Source organism: Haemorhous mexicanus, chromosome 9, assembly GCF_027477595.1.
Source record: "Haemorhous mexicanus isolate bHaeMex1 chromosome 9, bHaeMex1.pri, whole genome shotgun sequence".
Lineage (NCBI taxonomy): Eukaryota > Metazoa > Chordata > Aves > Passeriformes > Fringillidae > Haemorhous > Haemorhous mexicanus.
Genome location: NC_082349.1, coordinates 3,677,514 through 3,697,015, shown reverse-complemented (window position 1 = coordinate 3,697,015; position 19,502 = coordinate 3,677,514). Strand labels below are relative to the sequence as shown.

The following is a 19,502-nucleotide window of genomic DNA, read 5'->3' as shown; positions in this document are numbered from 1 at the left end:
TATTCCTCTAAGAGGGGCCAGTGCTGTTAGTGAACATATGGACAGAGAGATTCCAAAGGCCAGTGACTTTTCCTGGAAGACAGACTCAAGTCCTGAGCTGGTGTCCTGCTTGCCGGCCTTCCATCTTCCATCCTCTTCTCCCTCCTCCTCTGTTTCTCATTCGCACAGACAGACAAAACCTCTTCCTCTCTCTCTCTCTCTGAGGTTTGATGCAGACACAGAAATCAAGGTTGGATCAGAGCAAAAGGAAAACACAAACTTGTGTGAAATTTTCCACCTTTTCACTAAATGAATCAAAGCCAAATTTTCACACTTTGGTCTTAGGTGTGAATTTTTTGCTCAGCTCTAATATTTATCCATAATGTGTTTTAAAACTTGGCTCGCTCCATCTAGAAACCCACAGAGAATTGAGTTACAGATTCTGGGCTTTGTACACGCTGCCAAGATCTGCCCCTATAACTCAAACAAATTTAAGGGGGGGGGAAAAACCACTAGAAAAATATTGTGTATGGTCCATCACATGCTTTCTTCATGCAGTCATATACCACTAAAAAGTAATGTTCTGCAGATACACACTCATGTAACTTCTGTAAACACAGATAAGATGAATTTTGCATCTCCAAAGCAATCCCTAAATAAAAGCCTAGAAGGAAATAGCAGCATTGCTTAAAATTCTTATAGAAGTTTAAAAGTATTTCTTCAACATCAGCATTTCAAGAAATCTATTTATGCCCCTCAAATCCAAATATATCTGTCACTGAGCTTCTTAAACTGATGCTAAAGACATCTGTTAGCTGAGTTTGTGTGTGTGGAATAGAGATGAGTGAGAGAGAGGTTCTTCACTGCTACAGAACAATTAAAATTTTTACACTGAATATTATTTGTTTTATTTGAGGACTAGAAGGGTAAGGAAAGTCACTCTGATAGTTTGAAGGTTAAACACCTGCTGACTCCTGAAATCAAGACAGATCTGGTGGGAAGAATGTTCCTACATTTCAGCCTCTTGTGAAGGGGGCACCTTTGACATTATTTTCTTCCTGCTGCTGGATCTGTGACAGGAAAATGGAACAGAAACACTGGAGAGGTGAGACTGGCCTGAGTGTGAGCATCAGATCCTCCAGTTTGGTGCTTTGCTGCTCCATGTGCAGCCACGTGCTTTCAGCCACTGAAATGGTACAGGAGAACTTGAAATGTTCTGTGGTTGTTTCGTTGTTAATAATTACCTTAGATTAAAGTCCAAGCATTTCTTGGGATTACCAAAATGACTGAGTGGTGAGAACACAGCTGGGAAGTTGCATTTGTGCTCAGATGCCTTATCCATTTAATTTTGGATATAATTTTTAAAGTCTTAAAATAAAGAAAAAGCCCAATTGGGATTTTGTTACTTCACTTTCTAAACTAAGGCTGGTGTCCCTAAATCTGATTTCTCATGTGCTGTGTACTTTAAGGTTCACATCCCATTAATTTTCAGTAATATTCAACCTCATCAGTCCTTGAGTCACAGCAGAAAATCACACTTGGGGACTATTCTAGTTTGGGCTTGATGATCTCCAAGGTCTCTTCCAGCCTAGTTGATTTTGTGATTCTGTGATTCTATCCCCAAGTGGGCTTACTGGCCTCCCTGTGCAGTCCCAGGGGACGTGAGCTCCTCTTGTGGGATGTGCTGGGTTTGGTGAGGCAGCTCTTGGAGGATCCCAAGGGCAGGGAGTCAGAGAAAATGGGTCTCCCAGCCTGAAGCTTTTCCCTATGTGCACCTCCTGTGGCTCCTGTGCCAGGCTGATGGGCTTCTCCTGCTGCCTTCTCCCACACAGGGTTAAAAACCTTTTGAATGGACAGCTGAAATTTCCAGCTTTAAGATGCTGTGTCAAAGTTGGGCTTCCCTAGGAGACAGGATTTTCCCTGGGTTCCAGTAGGGTTTCCCTTGGAGATCCACTGCCTGTTGGGGCTGCCCTGGATTCCTCAGCCGGGCAAGTGTTGGATCCCCAGCCCCAGATGATGCTGGAAAGTGGAATTCAGCCACCAGGACTGAGTGGATTTGAGTGGCTGCTGACCTTCCCAGCAGCAAAATGGCACCTGGTCCTGAGATCTTGGTGGGCCTTGGGGAGTTTGGTTCCCTGTCCCTTCCCAGGCAGGGATAACCCCGCTGGGCTGGGTCTCTCCATGGAGAGCAGAGTGTTTACTGGCTTGTATCTGTCTCAGCGTTGACACTCCAACAAAAGGTTAGAAATCATGAATGCATCCCTTTATTTCTGCTCCACAGTGCCTCTCTTTTTTTCTGTGTAAACCCTTCACTTGCCTCTTGCCCAGCCTTTAGAAACGATGATCAAATGCGAACTTTCAGGGCTTATTTATAGCATAGCCTTTATGGAAAGAGAGAAAAGAAATGATTAAAAAGCAATTTTACAAAATATTTTGTTTTAAGAGAGAATTCATTGTGTTTTAAATCACTGTATTCATTGTGCTGTCTAGACTGGCAAACAAAGAAGATAGAGCGTCATTCAAATTAAGATTGTGAAATCCTTGGTGACTGGAATTATGGATTTGGATGTCAACCCTCAAACAAACTATTTCTGAACAGCAGTATTATCACTTTGCTATATTTAAGGCTTTGTTGGAGACAGAGCAGTGCACAAGGTTGATCCGATTCAGTAATGCAATTCTAATGTTCCTTTGTTTCCCATTTCATTATAAATTCATATTTTCAATGTTCTGTTCCTCTTTGTCCCCAGAAAATTGTTGAAAAGACTGTCCTCTGGGAGTAAAGTTTTTGTTCAAGCTAACAATGACCAAACTGACTTTAAAACACAGAAAAACACACAACTAAAATGTGAATTGAGAGAGGGAATTAATTTAGGATATTTTGAGCAACACAGAATGGGTGATTTGTTGAAAATTGCTGGCTGTGTATTTTTTTTGCCATGCTATTCCACAGAACCGTGGCCGTTGCTGTGAGACTTTATGCTGTCGATTCTCAAAGGTCTGTGTATTTTCAGTAGATTTAAAAACACCAAAGTATTTTAGCTGATAAACTGAAAAGCTGATAAACTTGGAAGTCTTCTTCCTTGGCTCAGGGTGGATGACGGGGGTCCAGCAGAAGAGAAGTAGCCTTTCTGGAAGCTGTGAGAGTAAAGCAGAACACAAGGGTGTGGAGCACCCATGTCACAGGCAGAACATAGCCTGGGAATGGTGCTGTGTCCAGGTCCTGAGTGTGCACAGACAGGGGAATGCAAAGTCTGGCCCTCCCTTTCATTTTTGTTGCACCTGTGATAAAAAATGGATTTGCCTGTTTAGACACTTCAGATGTTATGGTTTTATTTTTGTGCAGTGTCTCCAGGGCAGTTCAAAAGGAGGTGTAAAGCAGGGAGCAGAAAGGAAGGTGACTCTTCCATTAGTGAGAGAGTGTTTCAGGGGGCTTTGTTTTCCCTAAGGCACAATGGAAAAGCAGTAGCCATTGTACCAGAGGGAATTGGCTTCTACTTTGAGTTGCCTTTTTTTTTTTTTTTTTTTTCCTGTGTGTTCATTGATTTTTTTGGATAGACTGTAAATCCAGCTGGCCATGTAAGGGCTGACTATTGTAAATAGGGACAATGCTTGAGCATTGTCAGTGTCACCTGTTAAAGGCCAGGAAATAAAATGCCCATTTCTCTTACTGGGAAGGATATCAGCCTTTCCATGGCAGTCTTTTAATCTGGCTGCTGTGCAGAGTCTCAGTGCCAGCAGGCTCACATGTCCCAGGCAAAAGAACACACTATCTCTCTGCAAGTGTTATTTCAAGGGTGTTTCTTGGGGTATCCAAGTACAATCAGCCTCTGCACCTATGAAGGAGAATGGGCATATGAGAGCACAGAAACATTCCCTGCTGCTATATCAGCACCCTTAGCACAGTGGAGTTCTGACTGCACACCTGGCAATGCTTTTGCATTTGGTAGAGCTTGCCCTGGGCTGGTGACACTGCACTGACATTGCTCATCTAGGTTGTGAATTCTGTGAGATCCTCTGCTGAAAAGTGCTGGATTAATGGAAAGCACAAATTTCACTAGGGCAGGTATTCCAGCCTGTAAAATCATCCAAACCTTTTAAAAATGTTCCAGCCTTTTAAAAAGGTTCCAGCAGCAGCACAGGCTGCCTGTTCTCCAGGGTCATCCTCATTCTTAAGCACTGCATTAAAACAGGTTCAGGGTCCTGCTTTGAAACTCCGAGCCCTGATTTAGTCACACACTGACTCTTGAGTCCTGACCTTTAATGTTTTTAACATTCTCCCATCTAAAAGCTGTTGCTTTGATTCTCCATGTGAAATCACTGAGTGTCTGCTGCCTCCACTGTATCCTGAGAGCTCAGGCCTCTTAACTTTGGTGATTCTCATTCCAGTGGGGTTGCTTGGGAGAATACACAGAAAATCAGAATCTCACAGAGATCAGAACAGGAACCATTTACTCATCCCTCTTCCTTCTGCATATGACTGTCCCAGAGACTCCTTCTGCAGGGGATTCTGTGAGCTCTGACTTTACTTTGGCCAAAAGCAGATCAGGATCAGAGTTTTCCTCTTACACCTTTATGCTGGAATGTGAGGGCAGCTGTGAGCTGCAGAACAGACCTTCCCAGGTTACCTTTAGCTTGTGGAGCACCCCTGAGTCCTCCCTCGCTGCAGGGAACTGATACTTTCAGAATATGATTGCAGGATCTCAAGTACAGTATCATTTTATTTGAGAACCCTCCCCTCCAGGGATGCAGTGTTTAACATTTCCTTTGGTTAGAATAAATAATAAAAGATAACTCTGTTCTGCCTGGGACTCCCAGTGAGAGAGAGGAACAGACTTTGGTTACTGAGGGTCTGCAGAGCTTTGTTCTCTTGACTACTTTATAATGGGATTGAACATATTTGCTGCCATCTGGCCTGTTCAGCCGAAACAAAATACATCACTAATGTTCCGATTGGTTTTGAAACATCTTGTTCTTGTCAAAAAGTATTTTAAATCAAAACAGGCTTTTCCAGTTGGTGTTTGTCTTTTCCTAGGAGGCCATGGCAAAAATGGGGAAAATTGGAAAAGTTGTGCAGCCCAACCAGGAGCATAAAAGGTAACGCTGGCCCTGGTGTGTTCCACTGGGAGAGTTCAAGGGAGATAAAGTTGGGGGTCTAAGGATGAAGTTGGGGGGTGTCTTTTTACAGCCATGCTCTACTGCAGTAATGCTTAGCATACAGATACTTTAAGAATCACGGTATATTGTATTTTTAAGAATTGTTCATCCTGTTTTTCTAAGGATTATTTCTCTTAATTTTTAAAGCTTGAATATTTCTATTTTAAATATTAGTAATATTATATTTTAAAGGATAATTTCTATTCCTTTTTAAGGATTATTTTCTATTCCATTGTATTTTAAGAGTAATTCGTGTTACATTTTTAAGGGCTCCGGATTGCACGGGCGGCGGCGCGCGGGCTCCCCCTGGCGGCGGGTCCGGGCTGAGGGGACACGGGCGGGACTCGGGGCCTGGGCCCGGTGCGGGTCCCGCAGCACGGGACTCACTCTGAGGGGCCGGAGCGTGTCCAGGGGAAGGGGCTGGAGCCCCAGGAAGGGCTGAGGGAGCTGGGAAGGGGCTGGAGCCCCAGGAGAGACTGAGGGAGCTGGGAAGGGGCTCAGTCTGGAGAAAAGGAGGCTCCGGGGGGCCCTTGTGGCTCTGCACAACTCCTGACAGGAGGGGACAGCCGGGGGGGATCTGGGCTCTGCTGCCAAATAACAAGAGACAGGACAAGAGGAAACGGCCTCAAGCTGTGCCAAGGAAAGTTTAGACTGGATTTTTTGGGAAAATTTCTTCATGGAAAGGGTTGTCCAGCCCTGGCACACTGCCCAGGGCAGTCCCCATCCCTGGAGGGATTGGAAAGCCCTGTGGATGTGGCACTTGGGGACACGGGGCAGTGGCGGCCTTGGCAGTGCTGGGGGAACAGATGGACTCGGTGATTTTGGAGGATTTTTGCCACCTGAATGAATTCTGTGAAGCTCCGGTGTCTCCTCCCTCTCACGACAGACAACTCTGGGCAAAACTGAGAAGCCAAGCTGGCTGTTGGGAAATGAAAGGTGGAATTGCAGCTGGACATTACAGCTTGGGTGGAAACTGCCCCAGCAGTGCACAGGGAGGGCTCTGACCCCAACAGCAACTGTACCTAGGAAAGAGTCAAAGTGTCTTTAATGCTAAGAGAAGCAAGTAAACATATATATTGCAGGGGATTTAAATCTTCAAATTGCAGGCTTTGCTGACATTAGCTTTCTCTACACAGATTTTATGACAAGAAGTACGAAGTATTTTTGAAGCTTGTGGAGCACCAGAGAGAGTATCGCTCCATCATGAACAGTTTGTGATCCAGAGGCTTGGGAGCTGGGAACAGCAGGCAAATTTCCAGGCATGTGTGATGCGGGTAATTTCTTCTTACTGTACCGTCCATGTTGAAAATATCCTGTTATCATTTAAAGTATACATTTTAATTTTTAATGAGAAATAAAATGCAGTCACTTTACTGTGAAGCACTGGGTATTTTCTGTCAATAATCCCCGCACACAGGGACAAGGAATATTCATTTGTTCCAGTCAGAGAACACAAGACAACCAGTTGCAGGTACCCCAGTGCCAGTATTTAGACTGGCAGGAACAGCACAAGGAATAATATGATTCACTCAGATGGACTTGAGTCCATGGAATCAGTATTCACATAGATGGACTTCACACTCAGTTTGAGAGAAATTCCTTTTTTAGTATTGGCCTAGGCTGCAATTCCCAGTTAAATGCAAACAGGAGTCACACAGTAACCAAATTATGCTGGGGTTATTTGGAAAATAATAGTTTCTGGCTTTTTTTTTAATGTTAGTAGTCAGCCCTGAAAAACATCTGGTAATTTTTTTAAAGAAACAATGTACTTCCTGCCTTGTAGTTCATGGAAAAGCATTTGTTACCCTTTCCAAAGTACCCATTGTCAGGAGAAACAGTTTTACAAGTTCAGGGACATAATTAAAGACAATGAAAGTTGATGGGAATAAAATGAAGAAACTTCTTAACAAAAAGAGTAAAACAAGCAAGAAAATGACTCTGACATAGTGGGGTGTCAGAGCTCCCAACTCAGAGGCACGATAAAATCTGTCAGCTGAAAAGACAGAGTGGGAAAAAGCAATTGGAGACCAGTGTGTTGTAACCAGTAAGTATTCATAAATCTTAATATCTCTATTTTAATATGCAATTAGTGTGTAAAAATGAAGTCCACAGACTCCAAATGGATGACAAAGGTACAGGTTATACAGGGACAGATGTGCAGGGTTGGCTGGCACTGCACCAGCACTTTTACCTCTTCGCAGCTCAACACAAACAACTTCAGCAAAGTTTCCATAAACTTCCTGCTATTTATATCATTATCCTCAAACTGGCCTCGATTTCTCTGGCTGAACTGGTAGAAAGATTTAGCACGAGGGGTGTAAGGAGTCTGGAAAGGGAACAAACAATCACACTGCCTTGGTGTAAAATGTAGATGCACAGGCTTCAAGGACTCTCTGTGCCTTGTGTGGGCTTGCACGACACAGTTACAGAGATCTGTTCATGCTTCCTGCATGGCCTTTAATGCCTTCCTCCCCTTAAGACACTTGTACTTTATAGTTGCATTTTTGTTCCAAGCCAATGTGCCGACCAGTTTCATATGATCCATTTTAAAGCCAGAGCTGTGAGAACTCTGTATCTCAGTGGCTGAGAAATCAGCTATGATAACACAAACACTGCTGCAGCATTTTGCAGTGAGACTGCCTGGCTATCCTTGTTTTATACAAGACTTAGCAAATTGTTCAGTTTGCCGTGTTCTCAAATTAAAATTTACTTCAAATTGAGCCAAGAAGTAAAATGTTAAAGCTCAAGAGTTCTAACACTCTTCAGCTGCAGGTCGATGGGCACTGTAATGTTAAACTCTGATTGTGGCTTGAGGCATTCTTGTAAAACTGCCCTCTGAGGGCTCCACATCGAGTGCCTTGGCCATGCCAAGACCTGCTGAGTCCTTCAGCCTGTAGCAGCAGCACAGTGGCAAACCCATCCCACTGCCCCAATCCAAGAAAAGCCTCAGTCATGGCTTGAGGAATTTTGGCCAAGGGCCCCAGCTAGGGTCGGTCAGGCCCCTGAGCATGCCGACCCTGCCATCCTCACCCCTTCAGGTGCAACTTGCTGACAGATTTTTATCATGCAAATTAAAAGAGGGGAAGCAACCACTGTGTCATCAGCTGCTCCAAGAGTCCTGCAGAGAGGCCCAGGCTTTGCTCACATGGAGAAGAAAAGAATATGATGGTTCCAAAGAAGCAAAGAGAAACTCTTAGGAAAAAACTCCATGAGACCCACCTGGGTGAATAGTCCTCACAAGGCAAGAGTCAGGAATGACAGCCTGTCATACAGGTAACCTGCAAACTGAATGTTCACATGAGATTGGTTATTTTGTATTCTGATGCATTTCAGTTCCATGTGTCTCTTAAGCACTTTGAAAGTTAAAATCTCTTGAATGCAGAACCTTTCTGTGCTGTCCAAATGCCCCTACACTGTTCAGTCATGGTACAGTATCCAGAGGAACCCTTCTAAAAGGGATCCCTGCTGCCCCAGCCCTTGGAAAAGAAAGGATTCTGCTTGATACAGAATCCTTCTGGAAACTGGGATCCCAACATTAAGAAAGGGCAGAGCCAGTGTGAACTGTTTGGATTGGGTAGTACCTGGGGGAAAATCCAGCTGCTTTCTACTGGAATCTGATTTGAAATTTTAGAGGCAAGTTAAAATCCTGCAGTTCAAATCTGAGTGGTATTTGAAAGGTCCAGCCTGTCCCTCTCTAGGTCTGCTTTTTAATTAACCAGGCTTTTCATGGCACACTGTGTTCTCCTTCCTGCCAGGGCAATTGCAGGACTTCTCCAGGTAAGAATTCCAGAAGTATTTTCACTAGAAGATTTTGGATGCATCAGGATGGTAACATTCCACCACAGTATTGTCAGTACCTGCGTCAGAAGGTAAACAAATAATGGTACAGACTAGTTTTCCTTGCTGGGTCTCTTTCAGTCCATTTGTTATGTGCTACTCACTCAGCAAATGCTGATTTATAAACACTTAGGGGTCAAGGTTGTTTCCTTAGCTTATTGTGTTGCTTCTCACAAGAGGTGTGAAAAGCAACACAGTTCCACAATAAAGAACATTTTCATTTTTTCCCCTGTATCCAGCCTCCCAGTACAACAAGCAACCTCTGACTGGGGCCTGGTAAGATTAGGAACTTCCATGCTGCTTTTTGTGGAATGTTACCCGAGAGAGTCAATAAACTACACAAAAGAAAAATGCTGGAGGCCTGTTTGATATTTCACAGAGTTGTTTGATCTGACATGTGTCAAATGATAAATGCAAATGGCTGCCGGATCATTCAAGCCCAAGTGGGTTTTGAAATGTTGTGGGAAAATTAGAGGATAAATAAATCTGATCCCAAGAGCTCAAGCTTGTTGTTTGGCATGTGTCAGAATGCAGAGAGAGGTAAATATTACCTTTGTCTGCAGGGAGGCAGGTTAGTGCTGCTAACCAGGGACTGTGCCTCCAGTAGGGGGTCAGGCAGCAACCTACCAAATTAAAAAATGAAGATATGCTAAACATATTGGAGTTTATTTAATGTTTACAGGGAAATTGGCAGGATTAAGAAACCCTCTTTCTACAACAGACTATGAAAATGAATGTGATTCTTTATGTTTAACACATGTTTTTCTTCTGCAAAGTGACTGTGCAAAAATGGAGCCTTTGCTCTTCTACACTGGTATGTGCAGAGATTTACAGATCAGCTAGGGGAGGGTTTCCTTTCCACAGTTTCTTTCCCTGTGGATCTTTCTCTGGAAGTTCCCTGGGTCAGGGAAGCTGAAGCCCTCAGGATTAGGGGTGCCCGTGGACAGAAGCATTGCAGCTGCATCAAGGTGGAGTTGTCCCGAGTGACTTCCAGGGCCAGTTATCCCAGATAAACCAGCAGGCACAGCCAAGGAGCAGCTTGTACCTCTGGAAAAGCAAATTGCCACATCCTTTTTTACCCAGACTGCTGCTGATTTCCATGTACAATATAGAGAGGTTTCAGGAGTGAAAGGGGGCAGAGTGTGAGGACAGCAAGATTAGGCTGCACATGCAGTGACAGCAGTGAGTTAGTGCTGGTCAGAAAACAGGAAAATTGAATGTCAGGGCTGGCACCACCAACAAACCCAGTAAAGCACAAACAGCATCTCAGCAGAAGCAGCACAGCTTGACTGGCAGCTCCGGGGCACAGCGAGCAGTGTGACAGGTCAGGGAAACAAAACCTCTCAGCATTTCAACTGATGCAACCTGACAGGGACCCCAGTGAAAACAGCAGCACAACATTGTGCTGCCATTTTGATGGGATTGTTCTGTTGAGCTGAACAATGATCTTTGTTCTTAAAAATAGCCAGTGAGGAGTTTGTGAGTTGTGCTGTAACAAGAAGTCTCCAGGAGCCCTCAGTGCAGGGGTTCTGCACCCAGCATCACCTCATCTGCTGTCACTGAGAAAGGGAATTTGAGACAAACCATGTTTGAAATCCAGAAAAAAAAAAAATGTTCCTGATGCCATCAGTTACATCATGTGTACAAGGACTGGGAATGTGAAACTTGGCCCAAAGGTATTTTTATGAACCTCGCTCTGACTTGTGCTTTTTACTCATTTTCATTTGAGTGCAGGATTTTTCTTTGTGCCTCTTGTGTTTTGTTTGCACACACAGAGTGTTTGGCTGAGCCCACAGCTGTGTTTATTCCTAAATCCCCATCCAGTCTGTATGAACCCAGTCTGGCACTCAGCTTCCAGCTTCTCCTTGAGCTTTGTGTTTGACACCCATCACCTCTGACTGGCTTTGACCCCCTGGGGTGGTGGATCAAAGCCTGGGGATCCCCACGGCTGCATTGCTGTGCCTGTGCTCAGTCCCAGCAAGGCCAACGGGGCACTGATGGATCCCAGAGTCCTTCAAGGCCTTTCACAAAAGAATCCCATGGAAACTAAGATTTGCTGCACTCAGAATCCTTTGTTTGGTAGAACAGGAAAGGAAGGACTCCTCTGAAGTTGACCCACTTGTCCTTCAGTGAATTTTTCATAGAATTGACAAAATCCTGTTTTAATCTATCCCACTCCACAACCTTCTGAGGGACTCTGTAGGTTTCTCTAAAATACCGCTGTGGTTATTGTTAATTAGAAAAAAATAATATTGCTGAAGGATCGCTTTTCAGTTGAACTTCCTGAACATATGGTTCAAACTGAAGCTGAAAAGGAAAACTTCAGGACAAACTGTATGAATTACTACTAATAATAAAATCAGACATTTTTTATAAGTCCACATTAATCTTCTTTAAAAGCTTTGGGTTAACCACATTTTTTAAATAAAACTTTTACCGGAGCGGAATTTATTAAGAGAGCTCAGTGTTGCCTTAGCTCTGTTCCACAGGGCATCAAGAGAAGTTTTATTACTGATTTCAGTCACAACAGACTTAGATCTACACAGAATGGTTTTGATAAGCCCAATGTAAAAGTTTTATTGGTTTAAGACATGAAAAACAGACATGTTACAGAGACCACTTCTACTCTATAAACAGCCATAACATGGATAATGCATTGCACTGGTGTCAGTGCTCCAGAGTGTAAATAATGGTGTGGAGGGAAGGAAAGCCTGGCCAAGTATGTACAGCTAAGAAAAACAACATAGACCCAGCTTGTATATGGTACTTCTCCTCTACAGATTTCAAAATTAAATACAAATAAAGTCTGTATCATTAGGTCATACTCACAGATGGAAAAAGGAAAATTAACCAGGCCAGGGAAAGAAGGAAGTTGATGCTCTTTGTTATTATGTCTATCTTTGTACTTGAAACTTCAACTACTGAGGCATTATTTGAAACAGGTTTTGAGGCCATGTGGTTGCTGTTTGTCCTGGATGGGTTCTGTTCAAAGCCTCCTTTTCCTGTATGTTATAAAACAGTGTTAGAAAAACATGAAACAACCGGAAGTATTACATGGTGTCTCCCAGAGGTGTCCCTGGCTGTTGGGGATCCCCTAATTTGTTGTGCTCCCGGAGGATGGGCATTGTGGTAGTGGTGACATGGGGCTGTGCTCTGTTATCTTTATCCTAAAGATAAAAATGTGCTTTTATTGCACCAGCATTAACAACACAGCCCGTTGTTCTCCTTTGTACTTAGATCTTTTTATAGCGTGGTGAAAAAAGTGTGAATGGCTTGTAAATATAACTTGCACTTGCTTCAAGGTACCAAGCTCACACTGGCTCCAGTGGTGCAGAACATGGGCCTTAAAAATCCTGAAATCCCTTTATAAATGCAATTCTGGACATACTTCCCTCCACTATTCTGTGCTTCATCCTTGTATTCAATTGGAAAAACTATTTAAATGCTGTAATCCCAACCATATGGCTCAGAGCCTCAAAGAAGGCATTTAGCAGACACGTTTGTCTGGAGAATTAGGGTTTTACACAGATTATCCAGTGACTGGAGATGGGATACCTCCTCTGGGGGAGGACAGGAGCCTACACCAGGGGCTGCCTTGACAGAAGGACCCTCTCTATCTGTTCTGTCCCTTTCCTGTTAAACAGATCCTGGGTTGGAATAAACAGTTAGTGAGCTTACGTTGGGATGAGATGTCTTTGAACAATTTTCCTCAGCAAGACCACACAGATTTACTTAAAAACAGAAAACAGATTTAAAAAACCTTTATGCATGACTAGAAACCAACTTACTGAATTGTTTAAAATGGAACTTCCACTACTTTGTGTAAAAAGCTTTTACAGGACTGCAAACCAATGTAATTATGCCTAGATCACTGTTTTATTTTAGGCAAATGTTTCACATGGGAAACAAGAATGTGGGACAGAACAAGACCTAAGCCTGCTGTGTCCTACTCCTGATTTTTACCCATAGAAATTAATTTTATGGGACAGCTGGATTTTTATGCTGCTGATTAAAAAGACAAGTTGTCTTCTCAGAAGTGAGTTCATGCTTGAAGATGAGACTTCATGTTTGTTACATCTCGAGCTTTCACACTTACAAATGTGATTATTGGACTGTTGATTTTTGTAATAGGTTGGGGGTTTTTTGCATAGTCGAATACAAATAGTGTGATTTTCTGGTGCATTTTACCCATTCCACAAGTTTGTATTGTAATTTAACAGTATCCTCTGAGATCATCTGTTACTTTTTGGCAGCCTAAGACTTCATGGGCATTTCAAAAGCGGCACCTTGTAGATGAGAAAGCGATGAGAAAATAAAAATACAGTTACTGATTTTTCAGGGAATATAAAAATGGGATTTTTCCTGCTTCTATTGAGGACCTACATTAATTCCAGGGAGAAGGGCTTGGTCCTAGTTCTTACACAGGCCTTGAGATTGCTGCTAGAAGAATGCCTTGTTTAGTGGCCTGTGTAAGTAGTGCCTGCATTGTCAGTCCACAACATTTCCCACAGAATAAATGCCCACAGCTGGTTTCTGCTGGGAGAGGGGCTCACTGGAGGCAGGTGGGGCAGCTGGAGTTGCTGTGGCTCCTGGGAGAGATGTAGTGCAGAGTCTTCACAAAATTAGTAATTTGATTGACATATTCAGTTCATTAATAATAATTTACTGTGATTAGCAGAGAGTCACAGAAACTCAGTGTAGATATCACACAGAACTAATTGTCACTGTTTCCCTCCTCCTCTGCAGTTGTGTCTGTCACTTAAATGTACTGAAATAAAGTCTGGTGTGTTCTCAGCCTTCCCGGGATACCAGAATGGGATTCTCTCTTTACCATAAGCTGAATGGCAAAAAGAATCCAGGTGAGTGTTCAGGAAACAAGGTCTCTTGCCAGAGCCAGGTCTAAAACTTTGAATTCACCAAATGAGTAATTTTAAATTAGCACCATTCATACCATTCTTTCCTCCTGTAATGAGGATCTGTAATTAAGAGCAACTGGAGATTTTAAACTAATGTGCCATAACTTTGATTCATTGATTTTCAAGGGCTTTTCCAGGGCTTTTCCTTTAAAATAGTGTTTCTGTAGCTACTGGAAAAAATCTTGCTCCTTTACTGTGAGATTATAAATGTGTTTGTTTCCATCCCCAACAGAAAAATGTCAGATGCCAAAGGCCTTTTCATTGTTTTCAGATTTTCCTTTCCCTGCACTGATAAGATTCTCTCCTGCAGAGATAACAACCACACAATAGCCCAGCAAAAGATGGCTGGGTGGGAATAAGACACCACAGCAATGGTCAGATCCAAGTCCAGGACACAGAACTCCAGGCAAGCAGATTTTATTTCACACAGTGGCACCTAAAATTCATCTGGCACATCCCATTCCATTCTGACTTCCTGTGCAGGGCTGGAGGGCATTTGCAGATCCAGAACATCCTCTCAGCTGGACAAGCAGTGATGGTTTCTGTCAGCTGCAGCCCAGAGCAGTGGTGTTTACCAACACTGCACACACACAGGCTCATTAGGTATCTACTCTATTTGTGCACAGGAATAACACCCACATTTCTTTAGCTTTGTCTCCTACAACAAAGAGAACAAAATGTGTTTCTGGTTATGTGATAGATACGGAGTCAAGGGAAGCCCAGCATTCCCAGACTGTAACCAATGGAAATTCTGAAAGGTTCCCTTGCCCTTTGCAATCTCAACAAGTTGGAATCTCTTGTGTATTTTGTATTAGCTTGTCTTGTACAGTAATTAACTTATATATGACTCCTGGGGGACAAGTGATTATGGTTTATTTCCAGATGACTCATGAGCAAGTCTGCAGAAAGAGAGTTTGTGCTGCTCAGAAAACAGGAAAATGGAATATTTAGTGTTGCTGATGATACCAGTTCTGGCTGCTGAGCTCAGGCACCAGGCAGAGGGGCTGGAAACTCATCAGCTTGAGTGTAAGGGCCTGTTGAGACCCTGCAAATGCTCAAGCTCTGTTCCCAGAGCATTTGATTAGGACTAGGAATTACAGCAAAGATCCAGGCAGTGATCCTACACTGTGTGAATAATAAGTGTGTGTGTAGGAAGAATAAAAATCATTCAATCATCATTCAAATCCAGGATTGTGACATCACATTTTAAATTTCCTTTTGATCTCTCACTGATTGAGTGAAGCAAGCTGGGAAACTCCATCAGCTCTTGCAGGATGACCAGGGGTGGCAGATCCAGAGGGGGCAAAACCAGGCAGTTCCTTACATACACAGTAAAGCCATGGACATTCGTATGGATGCTAGGAACTCCTGAGTCCAGCAGGTCCCAAGGCAAGGTGGGCCTGGTTTCACCTGGTATGGGCATTGTTTCCTCTAACTGCTCTAACAGAGCATTTGGGAGGAAAAAGGGACTTGGGGTCACCTTCAGCTAAGACATCAGTGGTTAATCTTGTCCTGAGTCAATCAGCTGGGAAAAACACTTCAGGTCTGTCATTTGTTTTTAATAGATTATCTGCACATAATCAAATTTCTGATTTATTGAGTCCAAGCACTCCCAATGATGCTGGAGTTGCCTCTAACCAGCATCAATGGTTATGAGGGGCCCGCCCAGCTGGATCTGATAGAAGGAGAAGACAGATGCTATCTGAGATTGCTGTAAGGCTGCCAGAACTAATTTACCCCTTCCAAAATCCTGAGCTGGCCTTTGAACATTTGAACTGTGATTGAATTAGAGATTGATTATGGCAGTCAGTGTTTGTGGCATGAGGCTTTGATGGCACTAAACCAATCCAGTCCTAACCAAATAAAATGTTTAGTGTAACTTTGCCTAAAATGACAAATTTTTAGGGAGCTTCCTCTCATGCAGTAATTCTGTGTGTTATTTCAAACAGCATTATTAAAATTGTCATTGCTCCTAACATTTTAGGCTGGAAACATTGCAAGTGCCCTTAGGAATGACTATTGCACAGTCTTATATTTGGATCTGATTGTCTTTTGTTGGGAATCCTCAACCAGGACTGAATGATAAAATGTTTGGTCCAGTAGAAGTCAATTTAATTCATTTTGAGGAAATGAAAGGAAAGAAGCCAAATCAAAACCAAACTCCAAATTAAGAAGCAAATTATTCTGAAAAACAGAATTCAAAGATCCAGAGAAAGCCTTAAAGTTTTTCAGGAATCAGATCCTTATGTTTCTATTTCTTTCTCACTGCACAGCATAGGTGTTCACTGAGGTCACATTTCCATAGGTCAGATTTGCAAAGGAATTCTTCATGTAGGTACCTCACCAGGAGCCAGGCTTTCAAACTGTGACAATCAGATTTTTGAGAAAAAGGAGCTTTTCAGATCTGGACACATCTTTTGGCTAAAAATGAAAGCTGTGCATTTCAGAAAATAATTCTAGTAGAACTCTGCAAAACCAAGCCAGCCCATTGTACTAAACCCCAGCCACCAGATTTGATACATTTTTAATTCTTGCCCACAAAAGGAAGGCATGAAGCACTGATCTATTTGTTGGCTATGAAGCCAGAAGCTCCTGGGTATAAACCTTTATCTCTGTGACACAGCTCAGCTCAAACATCTTCCAGTTTTACCACAAGGAAATTTAGCTCTAAAGCATCAGTGATGAGTCTGTTCTCATCAGCATCTTTGAGGAGAGGTATTAAAGTTTAAAAACCCTCAGCAGGTCGAGTGCTCACAAACATTTATTTTTTTTCCACAAGCACGTGGCATTGTTCAGTAAAGCAGCCCCTGCTTTGAGGTTTGAAGTTGTCAGGGAGGGGTGACAGTGGCACTTTGCTCTGGCAGGGGAGCAGCTGCTCCCAGTCTCAGTTACAAGGCCAGTTCAGATGACAAGGGAGACTACACTGTACAGCTCATGGTTTGGCAATCCACATCTAAACCAACCATTAGCAAATTAAAACCAGGACATTTTAGAAGGAAGAATTGATTCATGTGGATTTTCCAAAAGTAATCTAATGATAAAACGTCTAAATAAATACTTCAATTATTTATTCCTAATCAGTCTAATGAACACTTCTTACAGTGGTCTAGGAGACCTACATGAGGTTGAGTTTGCCATTCCTCTTAGCAAAAATGTTTGAGAGGAGCTGAGTCAGTGACACTGTTGGTATGGAATCATTCTGCACGGCCAATTATGCCTTATTTGCCAATTAATAATTTAATTGCCCAATTTAGTTTCCTTTATTTGCCTGTTATTAATTTAGTTGGCAAGGAACTCTCAGGTTTTATAAATTATGAAATGTAGTTTTTTTCCATCTGAAAATAATATCCTCCATGTCTAAATCTTCTCCCTTAAAAGACATTTAACATCATTGAAAATGTACCTGAGGCCAATAAAAAACTTGCATTCCTATTTTTAAATATTAACTTGAATCAAGGGCAAACTGTAGGTATTTTGATCTCCCTACAGAGTAGCTTATCAGTGCTGTTGTGAAACATCTCTAAAACTTGCCAGACACTTGTGATACTTTGGAATTGCATAACAGCAGACTTTGGTTGTGTAATACAAATTTGTCCACATCTTAAGTGAAGTGCAGAATTTAAGCAGAAGGTCTAACATGTTGAGGTAATTTTTAATGATGGGCATTAATATGCCATAGGGTATTTATTCTTTGTCCTGTTCTATGGTCCTTGAGAAAGGTTTGATTTATGTAAAGGTGTTCTTCAATTTAATGCTGTAAAATTGATAAGGAAGTGTGTTCAGGGCTTGGTTTTGTGCAGTGTTCACCATCCTGATCCTGATTCAACAAGGCACTGAAGCACAAGCCAAATATTCAGCCCTCAGGTAACACATAACCTCTTATATGTCAGTAATATTGGAATAGAAAAACACTTAGAACAGAAATACTGCCCCTGGCATTCCTGCTGAAGCACTGATAAGCTAAACAAAGCACTTTTCAAAGCCTAATAACCGGATGGGATTTGTAGCATAAACAATGCTCCTTGTTAGTCACCAGTCCCCAGGGCATCTTCTTCACTTTGTTACAGATAAATTAGCAAAAAATGAAATGCTGTGTGTGATTTCCTGCCCTGGGTATGCCTGTGTGCTCGCGTGCCAGTGTGAGAGCTGTCATTTATTATTTATCCAAGAATGTATTCACATCCACAGTGTGATTTAATTACTTATTAAAGGTGCCAGACTGGCAGATGCAGAAGCTGGAGCAGTTTGGTTGTCCAGAGAACGTGGTATAGGCAGTGACATTCTCTCCAACCTTTTCCCAGGTTCTCTGCTCAATATGTTAAGTTCATAAAGGCTGCTAGCAGAGATGTCAGTCCTGTGGTTTTTAGACAGGATTGCTGATACTCTGGAAAATGGTTTGAACACCTTAGGTCAGTCTGTTTTAGCTAGGCCACTCAAGCATTGTTAGTACTAACAGAGGTGAAACCTCTTCTAATTAAATAATAGCAAAAGATACTATTTTAAAGGTAGAAAGAACCCAGAAGATTTCCTTCTGCTTGCCAGGGGCTATGTGCTGTGTGTCTACTGCAGTCACTAGGTCTTACTACAGACACACTTGTCTTGGAATCTGCAGACTTAATTCTGCACTGTTGGAAGAAACAGGATTTTGGGTTCATTTTTTATGTCACTCTAAGCCTGTTACTGCTCACTTGTGCTGTTGAAAGCACTTCCCCTGCCCCCAGGTACAGCTGGATGCAGGACAGCAGGGAACCTTCTTTCAGTTCCATCAGTACACAGGCTTCAATGGGGAAACTGAGATTTTATTTGGCCTAACTCACTGAATTTGACACAGAGAAAGGCTGTTAAATAACAGCAAGGTTCCTTTCACATAGCTCCAGAATATTTTGAGGAAGATAATGAACACAGAAAAATCCAAACTTCTGTGAATGTACATTAAATCAGTCAATCCATGATTGCCCCAGGCCAGCCATTGCTGTTGCCTTGCCGACATTTTGGTTCCACTAAAGTTTGGTTCATGCCTGAAAGTTGGAATCCTGTATCCATTTGTCTAAATTGTAGGTTGGGCTTTTTTGGTGCTTGATCTTTCGTTGGGTCTGTAAAGCACAACTGCAGTGCCAGGACCAGTGTTTGCTCTTAATGAGCTCCTTGTTTTGGCTCTGGAGTTTGAGCTGGCAAACACTGCCATGCCTATTTTAGTTTGCACAGTTGAATAGTCCCATCAAAGCCAACAGGTCTGGACATGCCAACCACTGGCATTGCTGCATTATTAATTCCCATTTTTACACATCCAGTCTCTTGATGTACTCCACAAAAGCCTACCTAACCAAAAATGAAGCCTGTGAGGTACAAAGATGGGGCTGAGAGGTGTGAAACGCTTCTGGCACTGTTCTGGAGTAGGGCCTGCGTGATGGCCTTTGACACAAACTGAGGGGGTTTTAACTGAGATGGGCTTTTGCATGACACACCCCCAGTGAGTCCCATCTGTGACTGAATTCCACCCTGGAATGTGAAAGTGGGGGTTGCTGGATATGTAGGAGACTTCACTGAGCTCAGCTCAGAACTAGTGTGCCCCTGGTTCCTGTGCCTGAGCAAAACAGAGCAGCTGTTGGAGAG

General features: G+C 42.7%; 1 protein-coding gene across 15 annotated transcripts in view; it reads left to right on the top strand.

Annotated features, from left to right (window-relative positions):
• FGGY (FGGY carbohydrate kinase domain containing) overlaps window positions 1-13,324 on the top strand; it is a 259,625-nt gene extending 246,301 nt beyond the window's left edge. For 14 of the 15 annotated variants that reach the window (XM_059853683.1, XM_059853680.1, XM_059853678.1 and 11 more), the window contains 2 exons: window positions 5,015-5,076; window positions 6,273-6,516. In XM_059853683.1, coding sequence (XP_059709666.1) covers window positions 5,015-5,076; window positions 6,273-6,354 — 144 coding nt within the window. In that variant the 3' untranslated portion in view covers window positions 6,355-6,516. Of the gene's footprint in view, window positions 1-5,014; window positions 5,077-6,272; window positions 6,517-8,214; window positions 8,410-8,891 lie in introns of those variants that run through there. The other variant, XR_009487461.1, reaches the window with a different exon arrangement.
• The last annotated feature ends 6,178 nt before the right edge of the window (window positions 13,325-19,502 follow it).